This window comes from Sciurus carolinensis, chromosome 4 (genome assembly GCF_902686445.1).
Source record: "Sciurus carolinensis chromosome 4, mSciCar1.2, whole genome shotgun sequence".
NCBI classification, from domain to species: domain Eukaryota; kingdom Metazoa; phylum Chordata; class Mammalia; order Rodentia; family Sciuridae; genus Sciurus; species Sciurus carolinensis.
In genome coordinates, this window is record NC_062216.1 from 171,469,465 (window position 1) to 171,495,155 (window position 25,691).

General features: G+C 53.3%; 1 protein-coding gene across 3 annotated transcripts in view; it reads right to left on the reverse strand.

Moving 5' to 3' along the window:
- Nucleotides 1-25,691, reverse strand: part of Efcab6 (EF-hand calcium binding domain 6) — a 218,837-nt gene that overhangs the window by 29,921 nt on the left and 163,225 nt on the right. For all 3 annotated transcript variants that reach the window (XM_047549258.1, XM_047549257.1, XM_047549259.1), the window contains 5 exons: nt 21,359-21,477; nt 13,687-13,881; nt 9,823-9,978; nt 5,079-5,274; nt 2,963-3,154 (listed from right to left, as the gene is read on the reverse strand). In XM_047549258.1, the coding sequence (XP_047405214.1) occupies nt 2,963-3,154; nt 5,079-5,274; nt 9,823-9,978; nt 13,687-13,881; nt 21,359-21,477 (858 nt within the window). The remainder of the gene's footprint in view (nt 1-2,962; nt 3,155-5,078; nt 5,275-9,822; nt 9,979-13,686; nt 13,882-21,358; nt 21,478-25,691) is intronic.

Genomic DNA, 25,691 nt, shown 5'->3' on the forward strand with positions numbered 1-25,691 from the left:
GGTTTGGCTGGGGAGTGTTCCAGTGAACTCCTTTGCAAGGGGGGCAGTGGCTGCCTTAATTACATTTTGGTAATCTCTTTTTAATTACTCGCCTCCTATGTATCCCCTGGAGGGAAAGGAGACTGGTATCATATTTAATGAGCTCCGGGAAGATGCATTAATGATTCCTGTTGTTGCTTCTCTTCCCTTCGATTAAAAAGGCCCTGGGACCCTCTAAGCCTTTGTGATGGAGCACCAGCTTCTCCCAAGCCTCGCTCTGCAGCGGCGGCCTCAAGCTGGTGAGCGCGCTCCCGGCGCAGGAGCCGAACCCTTGGCCCAGAGCAAGGCGCTGACGCTGGCAGTAAGGACGCAGGCCCCTGCGGGTCCACCCCTGCCACGGCTCCTGTTCCTATGGCAGATAAACAGGACCCACACTCTGGTATTTGCTGTGACCAGGGCTGCCTGTGGCCACCCTCTGTGGGGTCTCACTGTCCAAGCCCAGGCGGCCCCTGCCCAGGTGGCCCTCTCCTGTGACTGCGCACCCTTCTGATTCTCCTGGGCCAGGTACCCACTCCCCAGCAAGGTGTCCGCACCCTCCTGGCTGGTGGACCCCGGAGTCAAGCACACCCTGCAGGACAGGCAGCAGAGGGTGGGTGGCGTGGCTCCCTCGGTGGTGCTGCAGAGCATGAGGACGAGGCCATCTCTGCAGCTGCTCTGCCTCCACCACACGTCTCATCTCCAGTTTGCAATCAGCCCGATCCCTTGGCACAGGGTGCTGGGCAAAGTGCTCCCACAGGCGAAGGTGAGGGAACTCGGTGGGACCAGCAAGTGGGCGCACTGGCCACAGGCGGGTGTAGCGATATTCACACCAGCGACTCCCGGGCCAGGGAGGTCTGACACCCCAAGGCCAGTGTGAGCAGACCTGCAGCCCCGGTCCTCACAGGTGGCCCGAGCAGGCCAAGATACGCCTGTGTGGCTTGGTTAAAGTCGAGGGCCCCAAGCTGCCCCATGGCTGGCCCACCTCTTCTGACCTCTCCTCCTTCAGCCACCCATGGCTGCCACGCCACGGACTCCACGTCTCAAACCAGCTGGTGTGCCCCAGTCTAGGCAGGGGTCCAGTCCTGCCTCTGCACGTCATCGAGAGGGTCCTGGGCCCACTCCCCACCCGCCCCGCCCCACCCTGCTTCTCAGGGCACCCGCAGAAGCTGCCCTGTGACCTACCCCTCCTGTCAGCTTCCCTGGCTAGGACAGAGGCCCCGTGAGGCAGGGGCCACCTCTGTGTGTTCACTGCTAAACCTGATGACTGCTCAGTGCCGGGACGCGCGGGCCCACGGGACACACAGGCCGACCGTCAGGGAAGGAGTGGGCAGGTGGGAGGACACGTGCCCCCACCAGCTGCTCTGGAGGAGAGAGAGGGGTGTCCTAGAGAAAAGGAGGGTGGGCGTGCACGGCAGCTTCCCCCCGCTTCCATCTCCCCTTCAGGATTACCAGCACATTCCAAATAGCGGATGACAGGCCTCGACACTTCCTCTAACGCCAGCCAAAGCCGCGGGAGTTAGTCAACGGTTAATCAATTATGAGTTTTAAAATGGTGACTTCATACGACTCAACCCAAAAGAATAAACTATTTAAAAACACATTCGAGGGGTTGCTTTCAAGATCAATAAAAACATCCCTACCCTTTGACCCCAGTTATTTTTATTTCTTGGATTCTTTCCAAGAAAAAATGGGTACAGATTTGCATATGGTGTTCACTGCAGAGGAAATGACAGCGGCGAAGCTTGGAAACAGTCAAATGCTTAAGCAAGGGAGTCGGCGAGCTGGCGTGCAGACATTTTAAAATCTTTACATGACGTGGTACAGTTCAATGTTAAGTGAAGGAAAAAAACCAAGATACCCAAGTATATCAAGTGTTATCTCCACTCTAGAAAAACAAAAAAGAAGAGGAATGTGAACTCCAAGGCCGCAAGTCACGCAGAACAGACCTCGGCTCCGCATCTGAGCCCTGCCTGCCCCTGCTGCAGAGGCCACTCGGTGGTGGCTTCTGCTCCGCCTTAGTCCTAGGACAGCAGCACCGTGGGGAACCTGAAGGCCGGCTCGGCAGCGGCTCTCCTGGGGACTGAGGTTGCTCTTGTCAGCAGGCGTCATGGCGGGCTCTGAGGCTGCTTTCTTTTTATTTCCTCAGAGTTCCACAATGAAAGTCCTCCTTTCCAATCACAACAGTGTAGTCATTAAACAGTGAGGCTTACAGACCAGGAGAAGCTGTTTGCAACTCACCCAGCAACGAAGGACTGGACACTTCCAGGTAACTTGTGGATAGTGAAACTGGGACGGCTGACATGTCCAAAAGTCCTCGACCGTGCCAACCACCAGATTGGCAGAAGTCGAAACGTCTGATAATCCCAGGGCCCAGCAGGGCTGGGGTACATCGTCAATGTTCATGCACCCCAGGAATTATTGGCAGTACCCAAGGAAGCTGAACACGGCCCACCCCCTCAGCAATGCACCCAGAGCAGCCGCATGTGCACAGGGGACAGGCATCCTAGAGGACAACCTCACTGGCCTCCCCAGGCCTCTCCTCCTGCTGCCTCTGTCAGAGCTACTGCTTGCACATTCACCTCTGCCTCTGTGCTCACCACTACACAGCCCAGGGCCTGGAACATGGCAGGCCTACTTCTCTGGACATGGGATCATCTTCTAGGATCTAAGATTCCTTAGAATCTTAAAACAACCTGACAGAAGCAAGCCCCAAGCTTCTCTGAAAATAAAACAAATAAATAAAAACTTTGCAAGAAAGTGGAAGATACATATTCACCTTCTAATACGCTATGTAGAATTCACACCAGTTCTTCATTTAGAAAGAGCTAATTACATGAGGTGATTGCTAATTTATCTGATGTGGTTTTAATCAATTACCCATTTTGTAAAAACTAATTTCAGTTCATTTTCATAAAAAGATGCTTATGTGCTGCAGACACCTTACCTCCTCTAGGAAAGAGCTGAAATTCTCTAGAAAATATTTCCAGTTTATGTAGGGTGTTAGATGAATTCTTAGTTTCCTCAAAAAATAATGGTACTGATTGTCCGATAGCTGGTAACAGACTTCCTTAAGGACCTGCCCAAATTCTGTTGCCTTTACAAACCCTGTGTCCTCTTTATCCAGTGCAGAAAACGCCTAAAAAAGAGCAGAGAAGAAACTGATGACAAATGCTACCGTGAGGGGAATATTTCGGGAGTATCATGAGGCCTTAAGCCTCCTTTCTGCTGAATGCAGATGATTCCGGGGCATGAAAGCCCCTCATAAATTCCAAGTTGTGAAACGAGTGCAGCTTGGAGGGACGGGTGACCAGGGTGAGAGCGGAGGGAGGGCTTCTGAGCCCCAGATGAGAGTCGCCTTGTTTGCCCTATTGGCATCTCGGAGGAAGAATGGGCAGGGGGTCCTGTCCCAGGTCCCCGTAACCTGATGGAACTGCTCCTCAGCCCCCATGAACCTCACTCTGCAGAGGACAGGAGTATCTTGCTCAGGGTCCCTCGACCATTAAGTCCCAGTCCTTTAAGCATATGTCGCAGGGGGAGGACCAGGGCATCAGGGCGGGGCCTTGGGCAGACGTCTGACTTGGGACACCTCGGGGGAGGGGACGGGCCCTCCCTCCACACCTGTCCCAGCCAGTTTTCACACTGAGACTGCTGTCCTGGCCTGACCCTGGGCCAGAGCCTGAGAGGCCTCGAACACAGGAGGACCGTGTTGTCCCAAGCCTGAGCCGAGGGGCTGGGGACACTGCACACCAGCAGTGCAGCAGCCACACCGAGAAGGTGCAGAATATGCTATAAAAAGAAAGCACATTTTTTCCATCTGTCGAAACAAGTCATTCATTTTTATTGCACTAGGAAGTCTGTATCGAGTGGCAGATTAAGATTTTTTTAAGTAAGGATTTAATGTGCCTGTAGACCTCAAACCAAATTCTCTCCTGGTGGATTTTCTGGGCTAATGAGGCACCCGTGATATGGTACAGGTGTGGCCAGAGCAACTGAAAGTACTACTTAGAGCCTCAACAGTCTCTAGCCCACAGTGACATGCAGCAGGAACCCTGGCCCTGGGTCAGGAATTGGTCTTTGAACCCGGGCTGTGCTGCCCAGCTCACATGCTTGGCCTCTCTGAGCTTCACCTTCTTCCCTATGAAAGTGGCCTTCGCTCAGGGGTCGTGCCTCACGAGCCTCACTGGAAGGCGTGCCTACCCGGGCCGCCGACGTGGTGACCCCAGCACACACTGAGGATAACGATCATAAAAATGACACCACCAATGAAGCACTTGGCACCGCAAGGACCTCAGAGGACAGCCCGGGGCCCGCGGTCTCAGCCTCCCTGGCCTTGCTGTAAGCCCTGCCTCCAAGTCGGAGGGCGAGTACACATCTTGTGAGGGAAGGCCGTGGCAGCTATGAAGCAGCTCCAGAGAGACGCGCGTGAGGCACCCGCACAACATGCCAGCGTCCTCTCTGAGGGCGTCCGGAACCGGGGTCACCCTCTCTCCCAACACACCTCCCGCGCTCTGGGCCAGAGCATCCGGCTCTTGCTGGGCGCCTCCCGCAGGAGCGTTTCTCACAAATGAGAACCCTGGTTCCTCCCGAGCTTCCGCGGCCCTCAGCGCCAGAAGCCCTGACTGAGGTCAAGGGGCCCCACTTTAGACGAGAAGGTGCTGAGCCATCCTGAACGTGGGGGTATTTGATCTGCACATTACGTTGGGAGAACCTGAAAGATGTGTGACACTCAGGCCTCAGGAGACTTCACAGCCTCTCAGGAGAACATCCGGACCTGGCTGGCATGTGGGCCGCCCTGAGAACACACAGGAGGAGCCGGCCTGCTCTGCCCAAAGGTCCTCTCCTGGTCTCACCCCCAACCCAGCACGTGCCGAGCAGGGAGCACGGGCACCTCCAAGAACACTCCCGGGCAGAATCGGGCAGCAGTTTAGAGAGCAAGGAGGGACTGGGCATTTGCTCAAATAAACAAGCCAATCCTGATGAAGTGGATGCCCAGGAGGAGGAGGGGCGGCTGGGGGTCTGCGTGAATGAGCCGGGTTCCACGCGCACTGGAGTCTGCCTACCTTGACCAGCGCTGGCTGGGCAGAGTCCACCACCTCCTGGATGTTCCTCACAATCTCCTCCGGGTTCAGCGTGGAGAAATTGACTGGCAAGCTTTCTTCTTTTTCTCTGGACTCTGGTCTGCTCGACTTGCTCTTCTCCAGTTCTCTCAAGAAGTCAAGGTAATTGACGGAATTGTCCTGCCAGCTGATCCCCCAACTTGACCCCCCAGAAAGAAAAGAATATATTGACTTTTTCCAAGACTATCACTTGCTCATTCAACAAACAGTTGCTGAACACCATGCTGTGGAGGAAAGGAAGGATGTCGAGACGCTGTCCCTGCCCGTGGTACGTGCCAAGGAGCTCTGTTATTAGGCAGGCACAGACACTGCAGAGGAGGCTGGTGGCGAGGCTGGGCACTCCGGTGGTGGGGCCAGAGGCCGCCCTCCCCTGAAGACCTGACACTCGACCGGGGCAGGAAGGAGAGGCCTGATCAAGGAGCTGGGCCCACAGCCGGGCCTGACGCAGGCAACTGGGAGGGACGTGGCAATTGCAGGACAATCCCATGATGGGGTTGGGTGTGGGGACACCGGGAGTGGGAGGGCGGGTGCAGACGCAGAGGCGCCCTGGTCACCAAGGCCATAACTGACGGGGCCGCGACTCAGACATGGCAGGGGGACTAGAGAGGAGTGGAATCTGCCAGAGAGTGAAAAGCACAAGAGGAAGTGAGAGAAACAGACATTAAATTATTTTCTAAGAAATGAAGTTGTCAGGTCGAAAGCTTTCCAAAGATATTTCTGCAAAGCCTAGTTCACTTAACATTTTCTCAAATAAAATCGTATCCATGTCAGCCTCCGCTAGGCCTTCTAGGTGGAAACAGAGGTTCCTTTGTGCCTTCAACTCTGACACTGAGGAAATTACCTTAAAATTATGAAGGAGTAGATGGTGGGTAGAACCCAAAGGGTCCCTAAGAATATACAGCATGATTATTAAAGATGTAAAATAATTCAAAATAGTGTTGTTGTGCTCAGAACTCACATTTCTGTAGAATAAGTTCTGGGGGCACTGCTGGCACATAAGTACCAAACCGGGACCAGGGACACTGGTAAGTCGGAGAGAGAAGTTTCCAGCCATCTGAGATCTGCTTCCAGAGAAGACCAGCCAAGAGCCGAGATCTGCCAGCTCACAGCTGCACAGCAGCCTTCCGCGGCCCACACGGGTCGCTCGTGTGACGGAGACACGAAGGCAGAGGACAATCAACGCCATTTCATCAGCAGGATGAATTGCCAGCATGGTATTAAAATGTAGTCATAAAACCAAATGCATATGCTAATCTCCTCCGTAGTATTTAGAAAAGTCTATTTCGGATCTAGAAAAGAATAATCTCCATGTAATTGCCAATAGCCAAGATGTTTATCATCAAGGGTCTTTGAGAAAGAACAAGCAACCAAGCAGTGGATCCTTATTAAGGTTTCAAGGCGTGAAGAAGTTGATCACCCCATTGAAGGGTGGACTACTGAAATCCCACAGTTCTTTTGTTGTGGTTTATAAAAGTATCAAGCCTAACTATGTCTTAATAAGTCTCTCTTAAAATCATTTAGATAATTATTTATCTGCTGTGATTTCCTCATGGCTTATGCATTGAATGCATATGAATTCTTATTCAGCTGGAAATAGATTCAGTGAGAAGAGACCCTGTTTGAGGAAGAAGAGAACACAGAGCATTTGAGGATAAAATGCCCTACCTTTCTCCACACACACATACACACACACACTGGTGTGTGTTTTTATACCTTATACATCTTGGACGACAACTTTAAAATTTACAGGGAAAGTGATTTTCTCCTTAGGATTCTAGGTAGGCTTTGACAAGCTAAGAAGCTGTGTGAGCAAGCATTTAAGAAGTTTTAAACTATAAGAACTCAGAAAATTCACTTCCTGTCCAACCTTCCTTTGAAAACCACTTCAGGAAGTACTCCAGCAAAAGAAGAACGTAAAGCAAGCAAGAAGTAAAACAAGGTGGGTTGGAGGAGTAGCGGACACACTAGAACTCAGAAGTCTCTCTCACTCTAGCAACAAGGAAAAGCACACGGAACACCGAGAGCTTTTCTTGGGTCCAGGAAAAGCAGAGGGAGGTCACGGGGCAAACCATCACCCTGATTTCTGTAGAGAAGGCACATCCAGAGGATCAGAGCAGGGATCTGCTCGGTAGGAGCAAAAGCTGTTGGTGCTGTAAGCTGGTGGAACTGTGAAGGGTGATCCTAAAGAGCTGGGAGCAGCTGAGTGTCGCCAGACTCCCAGGCGGGTCATGAACCACCACTGAGAAGACTGAGGAAGAGCCCGCTATTCTGGCGAGGGAGGGAAAGAGTAAGTGCCCCGAGCCGTCTGTGTAACACTCTCCTAGGGAGAGATTTGATCAGAGCTTCTCCCCACCGAGGAAGGGGACTCCAGCAGCTTCAAGCTTTCAGTCTCCCCTAAAGAAAGTTAAAAGACCTTTCTGAAGGCTGCGGCCCAGGGACTCAGGCCGCTAAAGCCTGGGCTCCAAGCAGAAGGCCACAGAAAACCAGCCCAGCTCCGGCACTGCCCCGTGGGCTACAGAGGAGGGCGCTCCGCGGCACACGCCTCGTCAGAAGGCGTTCCGGGCTGGGCTGCGGAGGGAACTGGAGAGGACAAAGCCTCCCAGCTGAAATGCAAACGGAAAAAGAATGGGAAGGAAACCCACGGCAAGAGAGAACGTTACACTGGCAGGACCTCGAAGGCATCTGCCTCACGGAAATGCCAGGAGGCAGAAGAGAAGAGGACGCGCACGTGGCGTGACAATGGCCAAGGCTCTTCCAGGTCAACGACAGACCCACGTCGCGGGTCCGGGAAGCTCAAGAACACCCAGCAGGACGACACTCCGAAGCACCTGCACCTAGGCACTCCATGCCCAAGCCGCAGAGAAAGCCCTTGAAAGAAGCCCGAAGGCAGAAGACAAAACAAAACAAAAACAAAAGCAGAACGCGAGGACGACAGAGGAAGAGGCGAGTTAGGCTGGAGTTTCCATCAGAAATCAAGTGGGAAAGAAAGTGGGCAAGGTATTTAAAGTTTTGAAAGAAAAACAAAAAATCACCAACCTAGAATTCTATATCCAGTGACTTGGAAGTGAATCCAGGCACCTGCAGCTGGGTTCTTGGGGGGCATTATTCAGTCCCCCGCATCCGCCACCAAACCTCCACATGGCTCTCCAGGCAGCTCCGAGGGCTGGCAGCAAGGGTCCCAAGGTCCTCTTGCCAGATTTAGCAAGCAAGCAACAACAACAAACTAAAGGGGAATGTCCAGGAATAGAATCACAAACAAATGACAAAATTTTTTAGTGTAAGTATATCCCAAGTACTGCATGGGACGTACTTATACTCTAATCGATTGTTTACTTGAAGTTCAAATTTAACTGTGCATCCTGTGCTTTATCTGGCAACTTTGTTCTCTGGTAAGTCTGGTCAACTTCAAAGAAAAACTTTAAAGGCCCTGACATTGGGTGTCCCCCATAGACACGACATGCCAGGGTACCCTATGGTTCAGACCAAAGTCAGCACCTTCCACCAGCTGTGCACTTTCTAATCTGAGTTTTAGTAGCCCAGTCTTCAAATGAGCGCATTTCAGGAAAGCATCTAATATGAAGGACTGTTTCAAAGTCACACTGAGGAGACACCTTTCAGGTAAAGGAGACTTTTGAAAGTCTATGCTGATTTCAGAGTGACAAGATAGTGAACCCCTGAATCAACAGCGGGGTGCTATAAGACAGGGACTTTGCAAAGCCAATGCTGGGACCAGTCACGCATGACTAGGAGCAGAGACCATCTCCACAGAAGAGCTGGGAGCTCAACATGAATCTCCCAGAAGGTGGAGTGAAGAGAAAAAGATGCAAAATGGAGAGAGAGAGAGAGAGAGAAACTTCAAACCGTAAGGGAAGAGCATGGGGACTCTGTGTTCGCTAATCAGGAGCGTCTTGGAAAGAACAAAGGAGCGGAGCTCATTAACGGAACACATCAAGAAAGTCCCTGGAACTGAAGACCGTGAAAAAGGACGGTTCAAGAAGCAAGCTGGCAGCGAGCGGGTGCTGAACACGCCAGGAGAGAGTCCACACCCTGGCCAGCTGGGGACCTAATTAGGCACAGCGAGTACACGCAAACTAAGTGAGCAGAAAAGTGCAATCATCACATCGGGGCAAGAGCGGAGGAGACGGGAGAAGTGGTCAGCGGGCTGCAGCAGTGGACCCTCCATACCATCTCCCAACCTGGGCGCCACAACACAGGAGCGTGGGAGGGTCCTCTGTGTTCCCATGGGGCGGAGGAGCCCCGGGGCCTGGGTGGTTGGTGGCGGGTGATGCGGGAAAAGGTTAAACCCACATCTTCCAGTAGGACACCAACTGCCGACAGGTACAGAGTCAGGAAGTGGCAATAGGGTGTCCCTTAGAAATGAGGACGGTCAGTCCAGGAGCCACCTCAGTTGAAAGCCCTGGAGTTGGGGACTCTGGGGATGTGGAGGAGGGCAGTGGCAGGGCAAATGGGCTGCAGCTTTTAACAAGCCTGTAGAACCTCGAGACTCGTCCTGAAGTGCACAGCCACGTGAATAAAATAAAAACCATCATCAGAGAAGATGGTCATGCTGCTGTGGCTCTGGAGGACACGGGCCTGTGCGTCCCCTGCGTCTCTCCTGGCCCTCGGCCCACTGTGCACACCCAGCCACCAGGGGCACAACCACCACCACAAGTTCAAGGGCAGGCACCTGTTTAGCAGGCTGGTCAGCCCCGCCTCCTTGAGGGGACAGCCACACTCTCGCAGCACTCGCCGCAGCTTGCAGAGGGAGACCAAGCCGGTCTTGGCTTTATCCAGTGTGGTGAGGGCCTTGCTGATGTCTTCATAATGGTCCACGAGTTTATCCCTGAAAGAGAATACGCTTCAGACACCTCGAAAGCCAGGGAGACCATTTCTTTAAAGCACGCGTTTTGGGATCACCCTCACGCGATGGCTTGATCTTAAGAACTAATTTGGAAGGTGTTTTGCAGGCTCGGTCTAACATTTATGTTAAAAGGTAACCCAGAAAAAATTATGTGTGTCCCATTATCATTAGCAAGCCTACACTGGAGAAATTACAACCTGTCTTTTCACTGAAATTGGTTGGTACTTAGAAAATAGAACCAAGAATTTGAAGTGCAGGATGGATGTGAGGCACACCAGGGCTCAACACAGGCTTGGTGAGCACCTACTACGCACCATGTCTGCCCCTGGTGAGCACCTACCACGCCGCGTGTCTGCCCCAGGGGTGGGGCACATCTGAGCTCAAACAGGCGTCCCTGGGCCTTTATATTCCATGGGACCCAAGGGACAAAGACAGAGCCCTGAGGGCACTGTGGGCACAGTTGGTGGGCAAGAGAAAGCACCATGGGGGACTGTGGCAGTGGGCGGTGATGCTACGCAGGAATGCAGGCAGGCCTCACTGGGACAGGACACCCGAGCAAAGGCCAGGAGCTGGGTCGGCGGCAGGAAGGGCTTTCCCAGGGGCCCAGGGAAGAGCTAGCCAAGGCCCGGTGGCGGGAGTGGGAGAGGGCAGGGGTGGAGCATGTGGACAGGCCGGGGTTCCAGTGGTGTTGGGGACAAGGCAGTGTCCATGGACACCTGTGTTTGGACCTGGTCTTTTACTGTTCAGAAGCACAGCCACCAAGTGTGCGGCTACTGACCACACGGGAGCCATGAGTCTTCTCAACAACCCCACAAGGGCTTATCAAGCCCACCTGACAGATGAGGGACAGGACAGCGCCAGACCCCAGGCAGGGTGGGGACAAGACTGGGCCTCTCCCTGAGGCCAAGGACACGGCATCCTGTTCGGCTCCCAGCTGGGGCCACTTTTCCCACGGAACACATTTGAGTCTATGAGTCAGCTGGCCAGTCCAGGAGCAGTCTTCCCTGACCTGGAGGCATCACTGTTACTGAGAAAAAGTGTGGCAGTCTTCAAGACTGAACAGCCTCGCCCCTGACCCACGGGGGGCTGGGCCTAAACTCTGCAGCTCAGCCCAGCCACGAGTCTGAGCGGCCCCTGCTCACCAGCTGAGAAGCTGGTCGCCTGAAGGGCTCAGGGCCATCGTGGCCTGGGGCCACTACTCAGGAAGAAGGGTGTGTGAGCCGTGCTAAGCCTTGTTGTCCATGGTGGTTGTCCAGGACTCAGATAAGCACAGGTGGGAGAGGACAGGTCCTTGGGTCTGAAAAAAAGGACCCACAGGGGCACAAAAGTCACCCCTGGGAGAGGTGGGCTTCATGGGGCCTGTTCAGGGGGCGGGGCAGTGGTGCTCACACCGATGCTACCCCGATGGCCGGTGGCTGTCCTTGCTGCTGGCCTTCAGTGCAGTCTCAGCCTGCATAACACGGGAACCCTTGATGCAGAGGGGCTGCATTAAGTGCCGCGAATGTCCAGCGACAGCACAGGGTTTGGATTCCCCACAGGGGTCCACTGAACTCAGGCCCAGGCTTCGGGACGGCTGCTCGCCATCCTGATGTTATATCCCACTTAATCCTCCAAAATGAAAGCAAACGAAGTAGATAAAAAACCAAAACATTATTTTGGAGATACATATTTTTAGAAAATTGAAGCATTCAGCATTTCTTGGACCGGCTTCTCAGCAGTAATTATTTCCCTTTCAGAGTAAATATGTGCACAGAGGAAATAGGGTTTGGAGTCCAGATCAGACAGAAGCGCTGAGGGCCCATGCACAGCAGCAGAGCGTCCGGGCCGCACCGGTTCCCGATCTGGACCGTGAACCTGCAGAGGGTGCGGCCACCAGCCCCTCTTGCAAGCCACCCACCAGCCCCTGCCGGCTCTGCTGGGTTCACACCCACCCTCTCCATGTTTGCTCTAGAACGGCCCGTGTCGTGTGGCCAGTTCACTAGTGCGGCTGCTTCTCAGGCTGAATGAAGAGCAAGTCCTGGAAAGTGAACAGAAGCCTAAAAGGGGTTTTCTTACTCCAGTGTGTTCAGTACACGGCGAACAAAATGATTCCCTTGGATTCAGGAGACAGAGAGATCATGTGGGTCCCTTCAGCCAATAGGACTCCCGTGTACCAACCCCGCCTGAGTCTCAGAGGGAGCCAGGAGGTCAGGATCGCCTGCAAGGCCCGACAGTGCGGTGCACCGACAGCCCTCCTGAGGGCGAGGTCACTGGAGCGTCTGAGCGGCCGAAACCTCTGAGAGCACAGAAGCTGGCTGTGCTCGTGGGGTAGGGAAGCCAGCTGCAGCTCCAGCAGGAGCCACGCTCACCAGAACAGGGAAGAGCGCCGGCCCGGAGAGCCGGGAAGCTTCCTCCTCCAGCCTCGTTACACACAGGAGAGACAGAAGGCCCAGGCGTACAAGGCCAGCCTTCTGGTGAGGGCACAGTCCACGTCTCCCAGTCTGATGGCGGGTGTGATTCACAGCGACCTTGCACATGTTTACCTTGAGTTTCACAAACTCAACTCTGCCTCTGGGCTCTGTGACTCGGCACCTCAGGCCCAATGCAGGGACGTCCCAGCTGCTCTGCTCAAGGTCACCCAGTCACAGGCTCCCTCCCTGGTCCTGGCATCCTTGCGTCCTCTGGGGAGTCTTCAACAGAAACTCGTTCCTTGCCTTGGGTGCTAAGCCAGGTGCTAGGGACGGAGAACTGAGCCCTGCCATATGAGAAGTCGGAGGGCACAGACTGCGAGCAGAGCCAGGTGCAGCTGTGGCAGAGCCACAGGCAGAGGGCATGAGCGGCAGACAGGAGAATGGGCTGAGGCCCCTCAGAGGAGGACCTGTCCCTCTGCTGACCAGTCATGCACACACAGCTCAAGTCTGTCCCACGTCATCAATGCTAAAAACTGGACACAGCAGCTAGTTTTAAACTGAAAACCGTCCTGTGCACTGCCTCCACCCAAACCCAGCGGGCTGCCCTTGGCCCTTGGGCACGTGCTTGTGCCCCACACCACTCCTGTCGTGGCCCTGGGCCATTCAGCCTCACTGCCAGCTGGCCACAGCTGCTTCTCCTGCTGCCTGACTTCCTCAGGCTACGCCTTCCAGGTCCTCTGGGGCCAGACTTCGCTGCTCGGCACTGGAGTGTTCCTTTGTTGTTGCTACAGACACCCTGCAAGCACCCCTTGTGACCACTGAGCTGTTCTCAACTACTTCTTTGGGACCAAGTCCTCACAGAAGTGGTGGGTTTCAGAAGTGGTGGGTTTCTCATCACTCACTCATTCATCCATTCGCTTAATAGTATTTTGGGGTGCCTATTGGGGTCAGGTGCTACAGGACACTGATGGACATCCCAAGGCGCCTGCATCCTAGCTGGATCAAGGGAGGGGCTGGGCCCTGTGCAGCACATGGCTGGAAAGGGAGGTTCCGGGGGCTGTTCAGAGAACACAAAAGAATGCCGGGGATCGTGCCGGGGAGAGCGGGGCAGCTCACCGCTGTCCAACGCTTTCTAGCTCTTTGATTGGGCACAGTCTCTAGAATCTAAGCAGTGAGCCCATAACAAGTCCAGGACAGCTCTGCCAGTGCAGTTGGAAAGCCCCACTTTGAGCCACTTTGGCGCCAGGGCAAACACATGGCAGAGCAGCCAGCCACGGCCCCCCAGCACTTGGGAACCCACCTGACTGGCACCGCCCTCTCGATGTTCTGCTGCAGCTCCTGGATCTCTTCCTGGACCTGCTGGGGCTTCGTGAAGTGACCCAGGAAGTTGAAGTAATCTTCTGCATAGGGCCGGTGGACGGAGGGTGAGTAGCGAAGACCCAGCTTCTGTAAAAACTCCTGGTAGGTGATGTGCCCCCTTCCCTCGGTGTCGTAGCTTTAAAAAGGAAAAGAAAAGCTGTCATCAGCTGCCCCAGAGGTGTGCTGGTGCTCAGGGCTGGACAGCGCTGGGCGGCCTGGGCGGAGTCCCCTCTGCCGCTCACCACCATAGCAGGCCCAGGGACAGGCCCCGACCTGCTCTGCAGCAGCACCTGCCAGGCCCCCAGGTGGCCTGAGGGCACACCAGAGTAAAAGGCCCTGCTCGAGTTCAGCGGAAGGATGGCCAGTTGTCACCCACCCCAAGAGAAGTCAGGCCCTGTCACACTGGGGGGCACAGCAGTGGTCACAGAACACTAACGCTGACCCCTTCCGTACCGTCGACAGTCTTAAAACTCTTCATGGAGCACCTACATGTGAAAGGAACCACGCTGAGGGTTAGAGACGGTCCTTCAAAAACATGCTCCATCCTAAAACTTGAGCAAACAAATGCCACTTGATTTCAGGATGGGAAGTCCCGTCTTCTTGAGGAGATGCCGATCACCTGCACCCAACAAGGGAGACTGCGGGAAGGCCAGGTGCGATGGGTGCCGGCGCGTTTTATGTCATTTTCTATTATTGAGAATTTTCTGAATTATAATTTATTGAAGAGGCTTCACCCCCCAATGTTACTCACATACTATAGAATTACTTCAATAAAAATTTTAAGGCAAATTACCAATTTTCCTTAAAGAAAAAAAAAAGCATTTATTTTTATAGAAAGACCCTCATCTAATTGATAAAATGGTGCTTGCAGATGTGACTTTCCTGACAAACTCAGAGCTACGAGGAACAAGACCTGCAGCTCATGGATCCCGTGAGCTGGTTCTTCGTGGGGATTCTGCTTGGGACTGCCTGAGCCTCCCCAGGCAGCCTCTCTCCCCGCACTAACTGCCGGCTCCTGTGGGACAGTCCCCACAGTCACCTGGACACACCGAGCCCTGGATGAAGAGAATGCAGGCATTTTCCCGAGTTCTTGTCCTCGGCGGTGGCATGGCGGGAGAAGAGGGTAAGCGGCCTTGTGCCTGCTGCGCGCTCGGTGCGCGAAGGTGCAGCGGAGACCAGGGGCTGGAAGGCTGCCTACGACCCTGGGGATGCCTTCCCCTGGGTGGAGGCCGTGCGGGGCGGCCGGCCTGGGGCCGCTGGCGAGGCGGACGGGCTCTGGCTCAGTCCTCAGGGAGCACCGAGGGCACGCCTGGTCCCTCAAGACCTCTCCAGGGTCTGTGCTTGCATGAGCCCCTCCCTGCAACCCACAGGAGGACCATTCTGCCTTTATTCCGGGTTCTGCTTCTGAAACAAAGGGAGCCGGCAGAGCCCACTTCTGAGGCATCTGCTGGGCACACGGTGGCAACGTCCCAGGCAGGGCCATCAAGGGCAGTGGCTCCAGTCAGAGGTGTCCCACCTGCTGGTGGCAAGTCAGCTGCTGAAAGGGCACCTCTCCTAATTGCGTCAGGACCATTGCTGGTCTGGTGCCACCAGGATGAGGTAACAGGGTGACCTGGTAGGACCGCTCTCATTAGCTCCCCATTCCTCCAGGGGGTTCTGACAGTGGCCCAGGGCCACCCCTGATGGGCAGCCCCCAGCTGGCCGGGGGAGGCCTCTCTCTCCTCCTAGTTGAGGCTAGACACCACGCACTGATCGAGTCTCAACACCTAGTAGAGTCTGGACTCCCTGGGCTCCTCCAGCTGGAGAGGAGGGCTGGGTAGCACACTGGCGCTGGGCCAGGGTCCGAGACACCATGAGCACAGGGGCTCCGCCACTGGCCTGCTCCTCTTCCAGGGCAGGTCCCACCTCCCTGGGACTGCAAGCTTCCTGAGGAGCCACCTGTCCTACTGTCTTCACCACTCACGGGGCCCAGTGATTTAGCTCTGCGTAAGCTGAGCTACCGTCCTGCCACGGAGCCACAGGGGAGGCGGTGTCCTCCCAGGGGACCCACTCTCCTGCGGTGGCGCTCCCGAGAGTGCCAGCTCCCTGCTGTAAATCATGACACTTGAACTGAATGAAAAGGCACTTCTTAATTACTTCATTAATAAAGATCATAAACATTCTCTTCTCATCACAAGGAAACAGAAGACCAGATTGCACAATTGCAACTAAAATATTGTTATGAATGTGAATAATAAGAGAGTTAATTCAGCTTACATAACCTCACCCTTCATTATATAATCCTTTGTGTAACATTAAAAAAATCAACTTGCCTATAAAGGTTGCATTATAAAATGGTTCAGCAACAGATGTGCCAGGGAAAGCGTGCGCATGAACAGAGGCCCCCGAACACTCCGTGTGCACACAGCAGCGGCCACCCCTTCGTGGTCCAATCGGGCTACTCTGCCCATGCATTGTGCGCATGGCAGTTCCCTTGTCCACGCGATCTGGACACGTCCGCGCTGTGCCTTGCTTGGCTGAGGAAGCCTCAGTCCTAAAGCTCAGTTGCAGATGGTTGATTCTCACGTGCACTTCAGAAGGACCTTTGAACACCACTGCCACAGAGGTAACCGGCACGATCAGGGGCACGGACAGGCCCGCTGCTGACCCAGTCACGCTGCAGAGGTGGACGTGGCACCCGGTGCAGCTGGGACATGAAGGAGATCTCATGGGTCAAACAGCCGTTCTTCAGAAAGGGAAGTGACTAACACCCAGGGTGGCCCATGGGCACATTCAACAAGTCCTGGTCCATCACAGAAGGGTGGACGGAGTCTGCTCCAGTCTCCACCTAGGGCCAAAATCTTTCCTTTCTTCTCCCAACAAGTGGTGGTCTAGCCTTAGACAAAGCCAGACCAGAGACTGGTCTAGCCTAGACGGAGCAATGCCAGAGATGAGAAACTCACTCCCTCAGAGACGGCCCATTAGCATTCTAGACAACTGGACCCCTGGCCAGCATATCTGCAAGGACAGCCTCCTGCAGACACGGGGCCTACAGCTCGGCCGAGGTCACAGCACGTGCAATCTTCCCTTTGCCACACTAAGGAGCTCGCTCACTCGACCTCCCCCAACTTTACATCGCCAGATGTGCCTTTCCAGTGACCGCCAGCTAGTTGCCGCATGTTGCTCTGGACGTGGCCTTGCTTCCTATTAACCAAAAGCCGGAAGTCCTCTCCTCACAGAGCTGCGTCTGGGCTCCTCTCCGTACCTGCGGGTGCTGACACACGGCAGCTTGCTGTGGACCGCAAGGGTGGACCTGACCCACACGCCCAGACACATGGGGACTAGTGGCTCCCCGTGGGCTGTGTGGCTGGCTGATTTGCAGGCCGGGTGACCTGCGCTGTGACTCTGGGTCACTGCCTTGTTGTGGGCTTCTCCTTGGTGCGTTTTTATAGCACACCCTCTTCGGGCCACCAGATACCCCAGGGAGCCACCTGCACTGCTGTGTCGGGCCCAGCCTGGCTCTCTGTTGTTAGGGCGACCGGAGGAGGCTCCTGCTGCCTTGACAACCCACTGTGGCCAGCAGGCCCTGCCCGAGGCTCAGCCCGCAGCCCCGCCTGCTATGGAGGTAGAGGCCGTCATTACCAGCAAGTGCGGGGAACAAACCAGGGGAAGAGGAAGACGAGCATCTGATGTCATGTCAACGTGCAGAACAAGGGAGACCAGAACACACCACGCAGCTCCCTTTCCCACCTCCACGGAGCGAAGCGGGGCTGACAGCCTGCTGCAGATATTCTCTTCCTTTACGCTTTTCTCTATTTTTTTTTTTTTTGTCTTCAAAAATGAGTACGCAGTCGCAGTCACGTTACAACCAGGGTCAAATTTGTATTTTCATTTTGCTACAGGTCTTTATGCTTCCAGATGCCAGGCGATCCAGAACCAACCCACGGGACGGACAGCCAAAGCTCAGGGCCCTGTGGTCATTCTGGGACAAGGTGCAGGGGCCTGCTCCCAGCACAGCCCTGCAGCGTGGGCCTCTTGGCCGCTTGGGCAGTCTGTCTGCATGTCTGCACCCCAAGAACACCTGCTGTCCTCATGCAACCTCTTCTCTGGGCCACTAAAGGCTGATTCTCACCTGAACCCCTGGCCAGCCCCGCTCCTTCCAGTTCCCCTGGCACGAGCCAGCACAGCTGCAGCCTCCTCCTGCTTGGACCCTGACCGCTGCTCACTCCCCTCTGGTCCTCAGAATTGTCGCCTGCCACCCACTCGCTCCCTGCAGCCAGGTGGTCTTCTAGAGTGTTTTTCTGTCAAGCCCCTGGCCCTCAGGACCCGGTCCCCTCTGCCCTGGCTTCATGATGGGCTCAGCTCCTCTGACGGTGCTCTGCCGTCTGCTGGTGGCGCCCCTCCCTGGCTCTAGCGGGTGTTCGCCGGGAGGTTCCTGGCCTGTGCTTGTCCTTCCACACCCTCTGAGCCACCACCCAGCTGCTCCACGGAGCTCTGCCTGGTGGCATGACCAGATGAAAGCAGAGCTGCGTGGTTCCCAGTGCCACCCCCAGTCGGGGCAGTGGCCATGGTTCCTGTGTGGCACTGGGTTGAGATTCTATCATCTGCCATGGCAGCACTGGTGGCATCTGGCTGGGCTCTGGCCAGGGAGCAGCAGCTTCGTGATCCAGGAGACACCCTGCCGCCCCACGGGCTCGTGGCCCCGTGGGCACCTCCCTCCTCCGCTGCGCCAGCGCCACACAGCGGCTCCTGGTCCCTGAGCAAGGCCCCAGTCTCCTCCACCTCCAGATCTTCACCCTCGTTCACTGCAGGAAGCCCCACGTCCGCCTCCCCACTGGACACTGAGGAATCCGCTCCTGGGCCTTCCTCTGCCTCGAACGCTCGTCTTCACGTGGCAGATGCCACTCTGAGGCCCCGTCTCTGTCACTTTTTCCTCTTGGCCGCACAGGCAGACCGCTCCTCCCCGCCTTCCCTGCAGACGGTGCAGCCGCCAACAGCACAGGGCAAAGTGATGACCGCCTCCCAGGCCCAGCCCCACACGCTGGCCACGTTCTCCGCTAGCTCCGCCCCTCTTGGCAGTTTAAAAGCCATGTTACAAATTTCAGTTTTATAAGATGGAAAAAGCGACGGAGTGACTTGGCGGGTGGTTGGTTGCACAATGTTGTGAAAGCACTGAAGGCCACAGAACCGCACGCTTTCACACGCCTAAGATGGGCCAGGCAAGGTAGAGCAGGCCTGCGACCCAGCCACTTGGGAGGCTTAGGCAGGAGGATTGCAAGTGTGAGGCCAGCCTCAGCAACTAAGCAAGGACCTAAGCACTTAGTGAGACCCTCTCTCAAAATAAATAAATAAATAAATAAATAAAAATAAAAATATAAAGGGCCAGGGATGTGGTTCAGTGGTAAAGCACCTCTGGGTTCAATTCCCAGTGTCCTAATAATAATAATAATAATAATAATAATAAAAATGCTTAAGATGGTGAATTTTACACACACACACACACATACACACACACACACACATACACATACACCCAAAAAAGGTGGGGTGATTTACAAAACCCCAAATCAATACAAATTTAATTTGATTCTTGAAATGCAGACATAGCGTGATGTCCTTTTTAGGAAGTAGTCCATTTAAAATTAAAATAATAGATGCGATAATTTACAAATCACCCTGGTAAGTGCCTTATTGAACTAGGGGGCTGAGAAACAAGAGCAGGGGCAGGACTGTGGGGCAGACCTTGGGCCGCGGGAGCCGCTCCGGGCAGCAGCCAGGGTTCCCGCGGGAGGGCGGGAGAAGGGCCGAGTCGCTGCTGTTCTCATCCTCTCTCTGCTCAACTAATTGATTTTGTTATATGAAAAAATCATGAAGAACGTAGAGACCCAGCACTCATCCCTGAGGCTGCGACCGTCCCGAGGACACGGCACACGATCTCCAAGTGACTCTTCTTAAGACCAGGCGACACTATTAAGAGGATTCTCTGCTCTTTATTCACCTTGGTCTTCCCCACGGAGCCACATGGTGAGGGGACATTGGGTTACGGTGTGCCAGCACTGTGCTGCCCTGGCCACCTACTACCCAGCCCAGCCTGGTGGCATCCCCAGGGGTAGGGAGGAGAGTGAGGCCCAGAGGAGTCAAGTAATTGGACAGGGGCCACACAGCTAGAAGTGGGGTCAGGCCCACACGCTGGCTGCAGAACGGTCGCTCTGAACCGCTCAGCATCTGCGGCGTAAGGCCACGACCATGACAGTTTTCAACACGGGTAAAATCTACATTTCACGGTGATGTCCACAGAGTGTAAGAAACCACAGCCGAACGCAACGCTGTCCACTACCAAGGAACGGCCACAGGTCCCGTCCCCTCTGGAGAGGCCCACGGTTACGTTCTGCGAGGGAACCTGGTGGGGGACAGTGACTCCCTCACCTCTTGCTCCCAAGGCTGGCGCCTGTCAGCCCTCCAGTTCCTGACAGAGGCGGCAGCTCCGAGGCTCGCGCCCCAATCAATGCGGCTGGACAGGCGCCTGACGCACGGCCTGGGCCACGGCTCTGCGCCCGCCGTGGCCTCGCTTGAGTTTCATGGTTCCTGTACTCGGCCAGTGATGCCTGGAACCATGACAGCGAGGGGACTGGCCTTCCTTTCCCTTCTGCCCCCAGGCCTGGGCCACTGCCAGGTCAGGCAGTCCTCTACTCAAAATGCCCTCTGCCTCCATCTTGGTCCCTGAATTCTGCCTCCAGGTCGCCTCTGTCACCACTGCTGACCCTCCCGGGCTTCCAGTGTCCCCCGCCTGACTTGCCCTCTGCTAGGGCTGGTCTTTAAAAACAAAGGATTTGGTGAGAACTTCAGCGGCTCTTCCAAATCAGACACAAAGCAGCCCCCAGTTCTGAACCCGGCCGGCACTCAGCCTTCACCGTGAACAGAGGAAAGCGGACGAGGCTTGACCCCTCTGTGCACTTGGCTCCTGCGCGGACGTGGGGCACTGCCACACCCGGGGGACGCAGGCGGAAACTCACACATAACGAGGGAGGAAGCGAGTCAAAGGTGGCTCCGAAACACCCACATTGTCGGGGCGCTGGGAACTGAGCTGTCTACACAGGGAACACCGAGATTGGAGCCTGACCCCCAACGGCTCCGTCTGAAATGCATCTGAGAAGCAGCACCACATTGCGTGCCACTTCCAGCCCAGGCGGCCTTTGGGAAGCCACCCCAAGTTTTCAAAAGTTTGGTTATTTCTTCCAACAAATCACCTGTCCACAAAACAGCTACGCGCCCCATGGTTCCCATCTTCAGGCTCTGGGGGAGCGGCTTTCCCCCTCCATCGCCTCGCTGCAAGGGAGTGGTGGCAGGGTCAGTCTGCAGGGTCACCTCGCTGGCCAGGGAGAGCCGGGGCTGCACCCCTGGGCCCTGGGCCTGCAGACCTCGGGAGTCCGGCATTACTGTCAGGGTACCCCGCTCTCTGCATTCCCAAAGGCTGGCCTGGCCCCCCAGCTGCCTTCCATGGGAAATGAGGACAAGGCCATGGGACACAGGACGCAGGAACCATAGCAAACCCACCTTCCTTTGTATGGACTTCGTGGTAGCAAGTGACCCCAGACCATCGGAACGGAACCGGCCAGCCTTCAGGAGCCACTTACCTTTGCCAAAGCTTCTCAAATTCTCTTGGTGTGAGGGGAATGTCAAACCCATAGAGCGCATTCTTTATGTCCCTGCGTCGAAGAATGCCATTGCCCTCGTTGTCCGTTTCTATGAAATTCTGCAAACACGAGAAGGTGGCCTTTAGAAATGGAAGTTGTCCATGGTGACGTAAGGATTTTCAAGGATCAAGTTCTGCCACAAGCTGAGGTATTTCTCTTCTCGTCCACCTACTTCCCTTTTAATCTAAGTTTCAGATATCCTCATAGATCCCATAAAAAAAGGGGAAGAGTGAACAGGAACAAGGCTGATTGCGGAAGAGGGCTGTTTCTGAGTAAATGGGTGATCTCTGTCACAAGACCTGGAATTTGTTCTGAACAACCACTTGGGTCCACAGAGTATGGGAATAAGGATCAACCAGGTCCTGGGAAGGGAGGCTGAGGGTCGTGACCTCAACAATGCAGCCCTGGGACTAAATCTGTAAATGACACCTAAGACCTCCATGTAGAGGGGCTAAAACTTTACTGAAAGACATTAAAGGTGGTCAAAAAAGTGAAGATGCACTATGTTTATGAATCAGAAGATTCTGGAATAGGAAAGATGCCATTTTCTCCAAACATCCCAATAGATTTTTTTTTTAATGGAATGTCGCAAACTGATTAAAACATTCTTGAAGAACAAGGTAGAGGGAATTGCCACCAGTTAATGAAGATGCACCAGCAAGTTACAGCGGCCTTGGTGCTGGGACAGACAAACTGACTAATGGAACAGAACAAGGCACCAGAGAACCAGTGAGTTGGGGGCAAGACAGTGGGAGGACAGGCTACAGGGATATGGGAGGACACCAGAAAGGCCATTCTAAAGACAGGAAATGGTGTTCTAGTCTCACAGCACACACGAGTGTCCAGTCTAGACCCCAGGCGCTCGGTGTGAAAGCCAAATGGGCGAGTGCCTAGAAGAGACTGAGAGCACATCCTAGGCCTTCATGGGGGACAGGATTTCTTAATCAAGGCCTACAGGGAAAGGTTAATCACTGTAACCACATACCAAAGGTCACCAGATAAAAAGCACAAAAACAGGGTACAAGCTGGAAGAGGACATTTGTATCAGAGATCACACAGGGAAGAGGAGTACCCAGGGCTGGGTGAGGCCAGCACATGCGGAGCCCTGGGTTCCACCTCCCCCTGCACACACACACACACACAGTATCCAGATCACCAGTGGGCTTGGGCTGAGACAGTGGGGGAGGACAAGCCACTGCCCAGTAAGAAAAAGACAGCTTAGTGTGAGGACTATAAACGGTCTTGAACAAGCACTCTGCAAAAAAGAAAACCTGACTAATGAATAAACAAATGAAAAGATGCTTAACCTCACTGATAACCAATAAAATGCTAATGAAAACTGCAATTAGATCCCATCACACATCCACTAGAGTGGAAAATATTAAGTCTGAAGGGCCCCAGTGCTACAGGGAAGGGCGGAGTCTGGGTGAGAGAGCCTTAGGGTCCAGAAGGCCAAACCTGCTTACTGTCGGATCCCTCACAGAAAAGGGGCTGACTCCCAGACAAAGATGCTGACAGTATTCTTTTCCTACGTCTGGATAGTGGTTCAATGGTGACCACCTTACATTTATTTCTATTACACACATGCATTTTATATATTCCACAATAGAGTCACAATTCAAAAACAAACTTTAAAAAATTAATTCAAGAGGATTCCAAAGTCCCTTTAAAAACACATAGTGGGGGCTGGGGCTACAGCTCACATGTGTGAGGCACTGGGTTCCATCCTCAGCACCACATAAAAATCGAATAAATAAAATAAAGGTACTGTGTCCATCTACAACTAAAAATATTTTTAAAAAAGCAGGTCTGGAATATAAAAATCTTAGAAATCACCACTCTGTCTTAACAACTTGTAAACATCTGAGCAAATTGAAAAATCAACAGCTCTTCTTCGATTCATGAGGGAAGTGAGGTCACAGGTCAAATACAGCTTCTAACTGCAGAGACAATTGGGAGTACAGAAAATCACAACTCGCTGCAGCAGATGACTGTGAGCATGGACCTCCACAGAACCAGGGAGACGGAGCAGAAAGAAGACCTCCGCTCACTCCAGACCAGCGTCGTACTAACACCACACCAGACAAAGCACTACGAGGAAAGAGAGCTACACACCAACGTCACTCCACACAGGTGTAAATATCTTCAACAAAATGTTAGCAGACTGCATCCAACAACGTACAAAGTGACATACCTTGACCCAGGTGTAAGACTGGTTCAACATTTCAAAATCCATTAACGTAATCCCTCACAATAATAGAGAAAAGAAGACAAATCACATGGTCCTGCCTATAAAACACCTGCAGCTAACACCACACCCACCAACAAGAAGCCAGAAGCTTTCCCACCAAGATCAGGAATGAGACGAGAATCCCTGTCACCCCTGCTTTTCAACACTGTCCTGCAAATCCTAGCTAAGACGGTAAGATAAGGGAAATTAAAGGTATGCAGATTGGGAAGGAAGAAATAGAGCTGTCATTGTTCACAGATGACATGATAGTCTATGAAGAAAATACAGAAGAAATGGCAAAAGAAAACTCCTGTAACTAATAAGCAATTAACCAATGTTGCAGGATACAAGGTTAATATACAAAAGTCAATCACTTTCCTATACAGGCGCAATGAACAACTGGAATTTGAGATTAAAGCACAAAACCCTTTACATTAGAACCCCCCAGGAAGAAATGCTTAGGTAAAAATTTAACAAAATATGTACAATATCTGTATGAAAGAAACCAGAGAACTAAATAAATGGAGAGATGCTCCTATGGATAGGAAGTCTCAATGTCACCACGATGTCAGTTCTTCCCAACTTAAAGTATAGTTTCAACACAGTCCCAATTAAAACCCCAGCAAGTTATTTTATGGATCAACCAATTGACTTTAAAGTTATATGGACAGGCAAAGGACCCAGAATAGCCAATGCAATGCTGAAGCAGAAGACCAGAGCTGGAGCGTGAACATTGTGCAACTTTGAGATGCACTACAAAGCTACAACCATCAGGACAGTGTGGTATCAGCAAAAAAACAAGCTGGTCATGCAATCGAATGGAGAGCCCAGGGTCAGACCCTTGGTCCTTGACAAAGCGGCAAAAGCACAACAATGGAGAAAAGAATCTTCTAAGCAAGTGGTGCTGGAACCACGGGACACCACGACCTTACACCCCCTATGAAAAATGACTCAAGGGGTCATGGGCCTAACTGTAAAGCACAAAATCATAAAACACCTAAGAAATAACAGATGAAAAATATCAGTGAAAACCTAGGTCATACTAAGTTTGGCAATAACTTTGAAAAAGATATAATACATGAAGAAGAATTGATAAGTTAGACTTTATTAAAATTAAAAGCTTCTGCCCTGTGAAAGCCACTGTCAAGAAATGAAAATCAAACCACAGACTAGGAGGAAATATTTGCAACAGACCTTATCTAATACAGGACTACTATCCAAACTATACAAAGAACTCTTAAAACTCAGTAATGAGAAAACAATCCAACTTAAAAAATGGGCTAAGAACTTAACAAATGCCTCACTGAAAAGATATAAAGATGATAGGTCAGCACATGAAAAGAAGCTCACTTCATTTGTCATCAGGGAAATGGAAACTAAAACAAGAATGGGGGGCCACCATGCACCTATCAGAATGGCCAAATCCACAACACTGCCGACGCAGGTTGCTGGCAGTGATGCGAGCAACAGGAAGCCTCCATCAGGGCCAGAGACAAGGACTGCCAGCCACTGGCCACTCTCCAGCAGCCTGCTCATCATGCCAACTTTTTCATTGCATTGATCTCTGCTGAGAATAATCGGCTTTATTGCTCATGGACTGTCCCCTCCACCGGTCTGTGAGGACCATGGGGCAAGGATCAGACTGATCTTGGTTAGCACTGAGTCCAGGTGCAAAGTCAGTATGTACTGAATGAATCAAGTGGAAGGGTGAGGCTGGGTAGGTCCCTGGGGCTGGTTCTCAGAGTCCCTGGGTTCTACAGGATAGCAGCAGCAGCATATGGGGCAAGAGGCTTGTCTGTCCTGCATTACAGGGACAGGAAGAGAGGAACAGCTGTGTGTGATGGGGCGGGGTGCATACTACTCTGAGAAGAAAGGCTGACTTCACAGAAAGGGGGCTCAGAATGAATGAGCCAGCAGAGAGGTGGGGAAGGTGGGGTCTGATAGCATGTCTCTCTCTCTTCCCAGCTGGTGTGCCCTGAAGTTTCTAGCCTAGATCCTGCCCCATGCTCCTTGGTCTACAGGGCAGCTCTGAAAAGCTGGCTC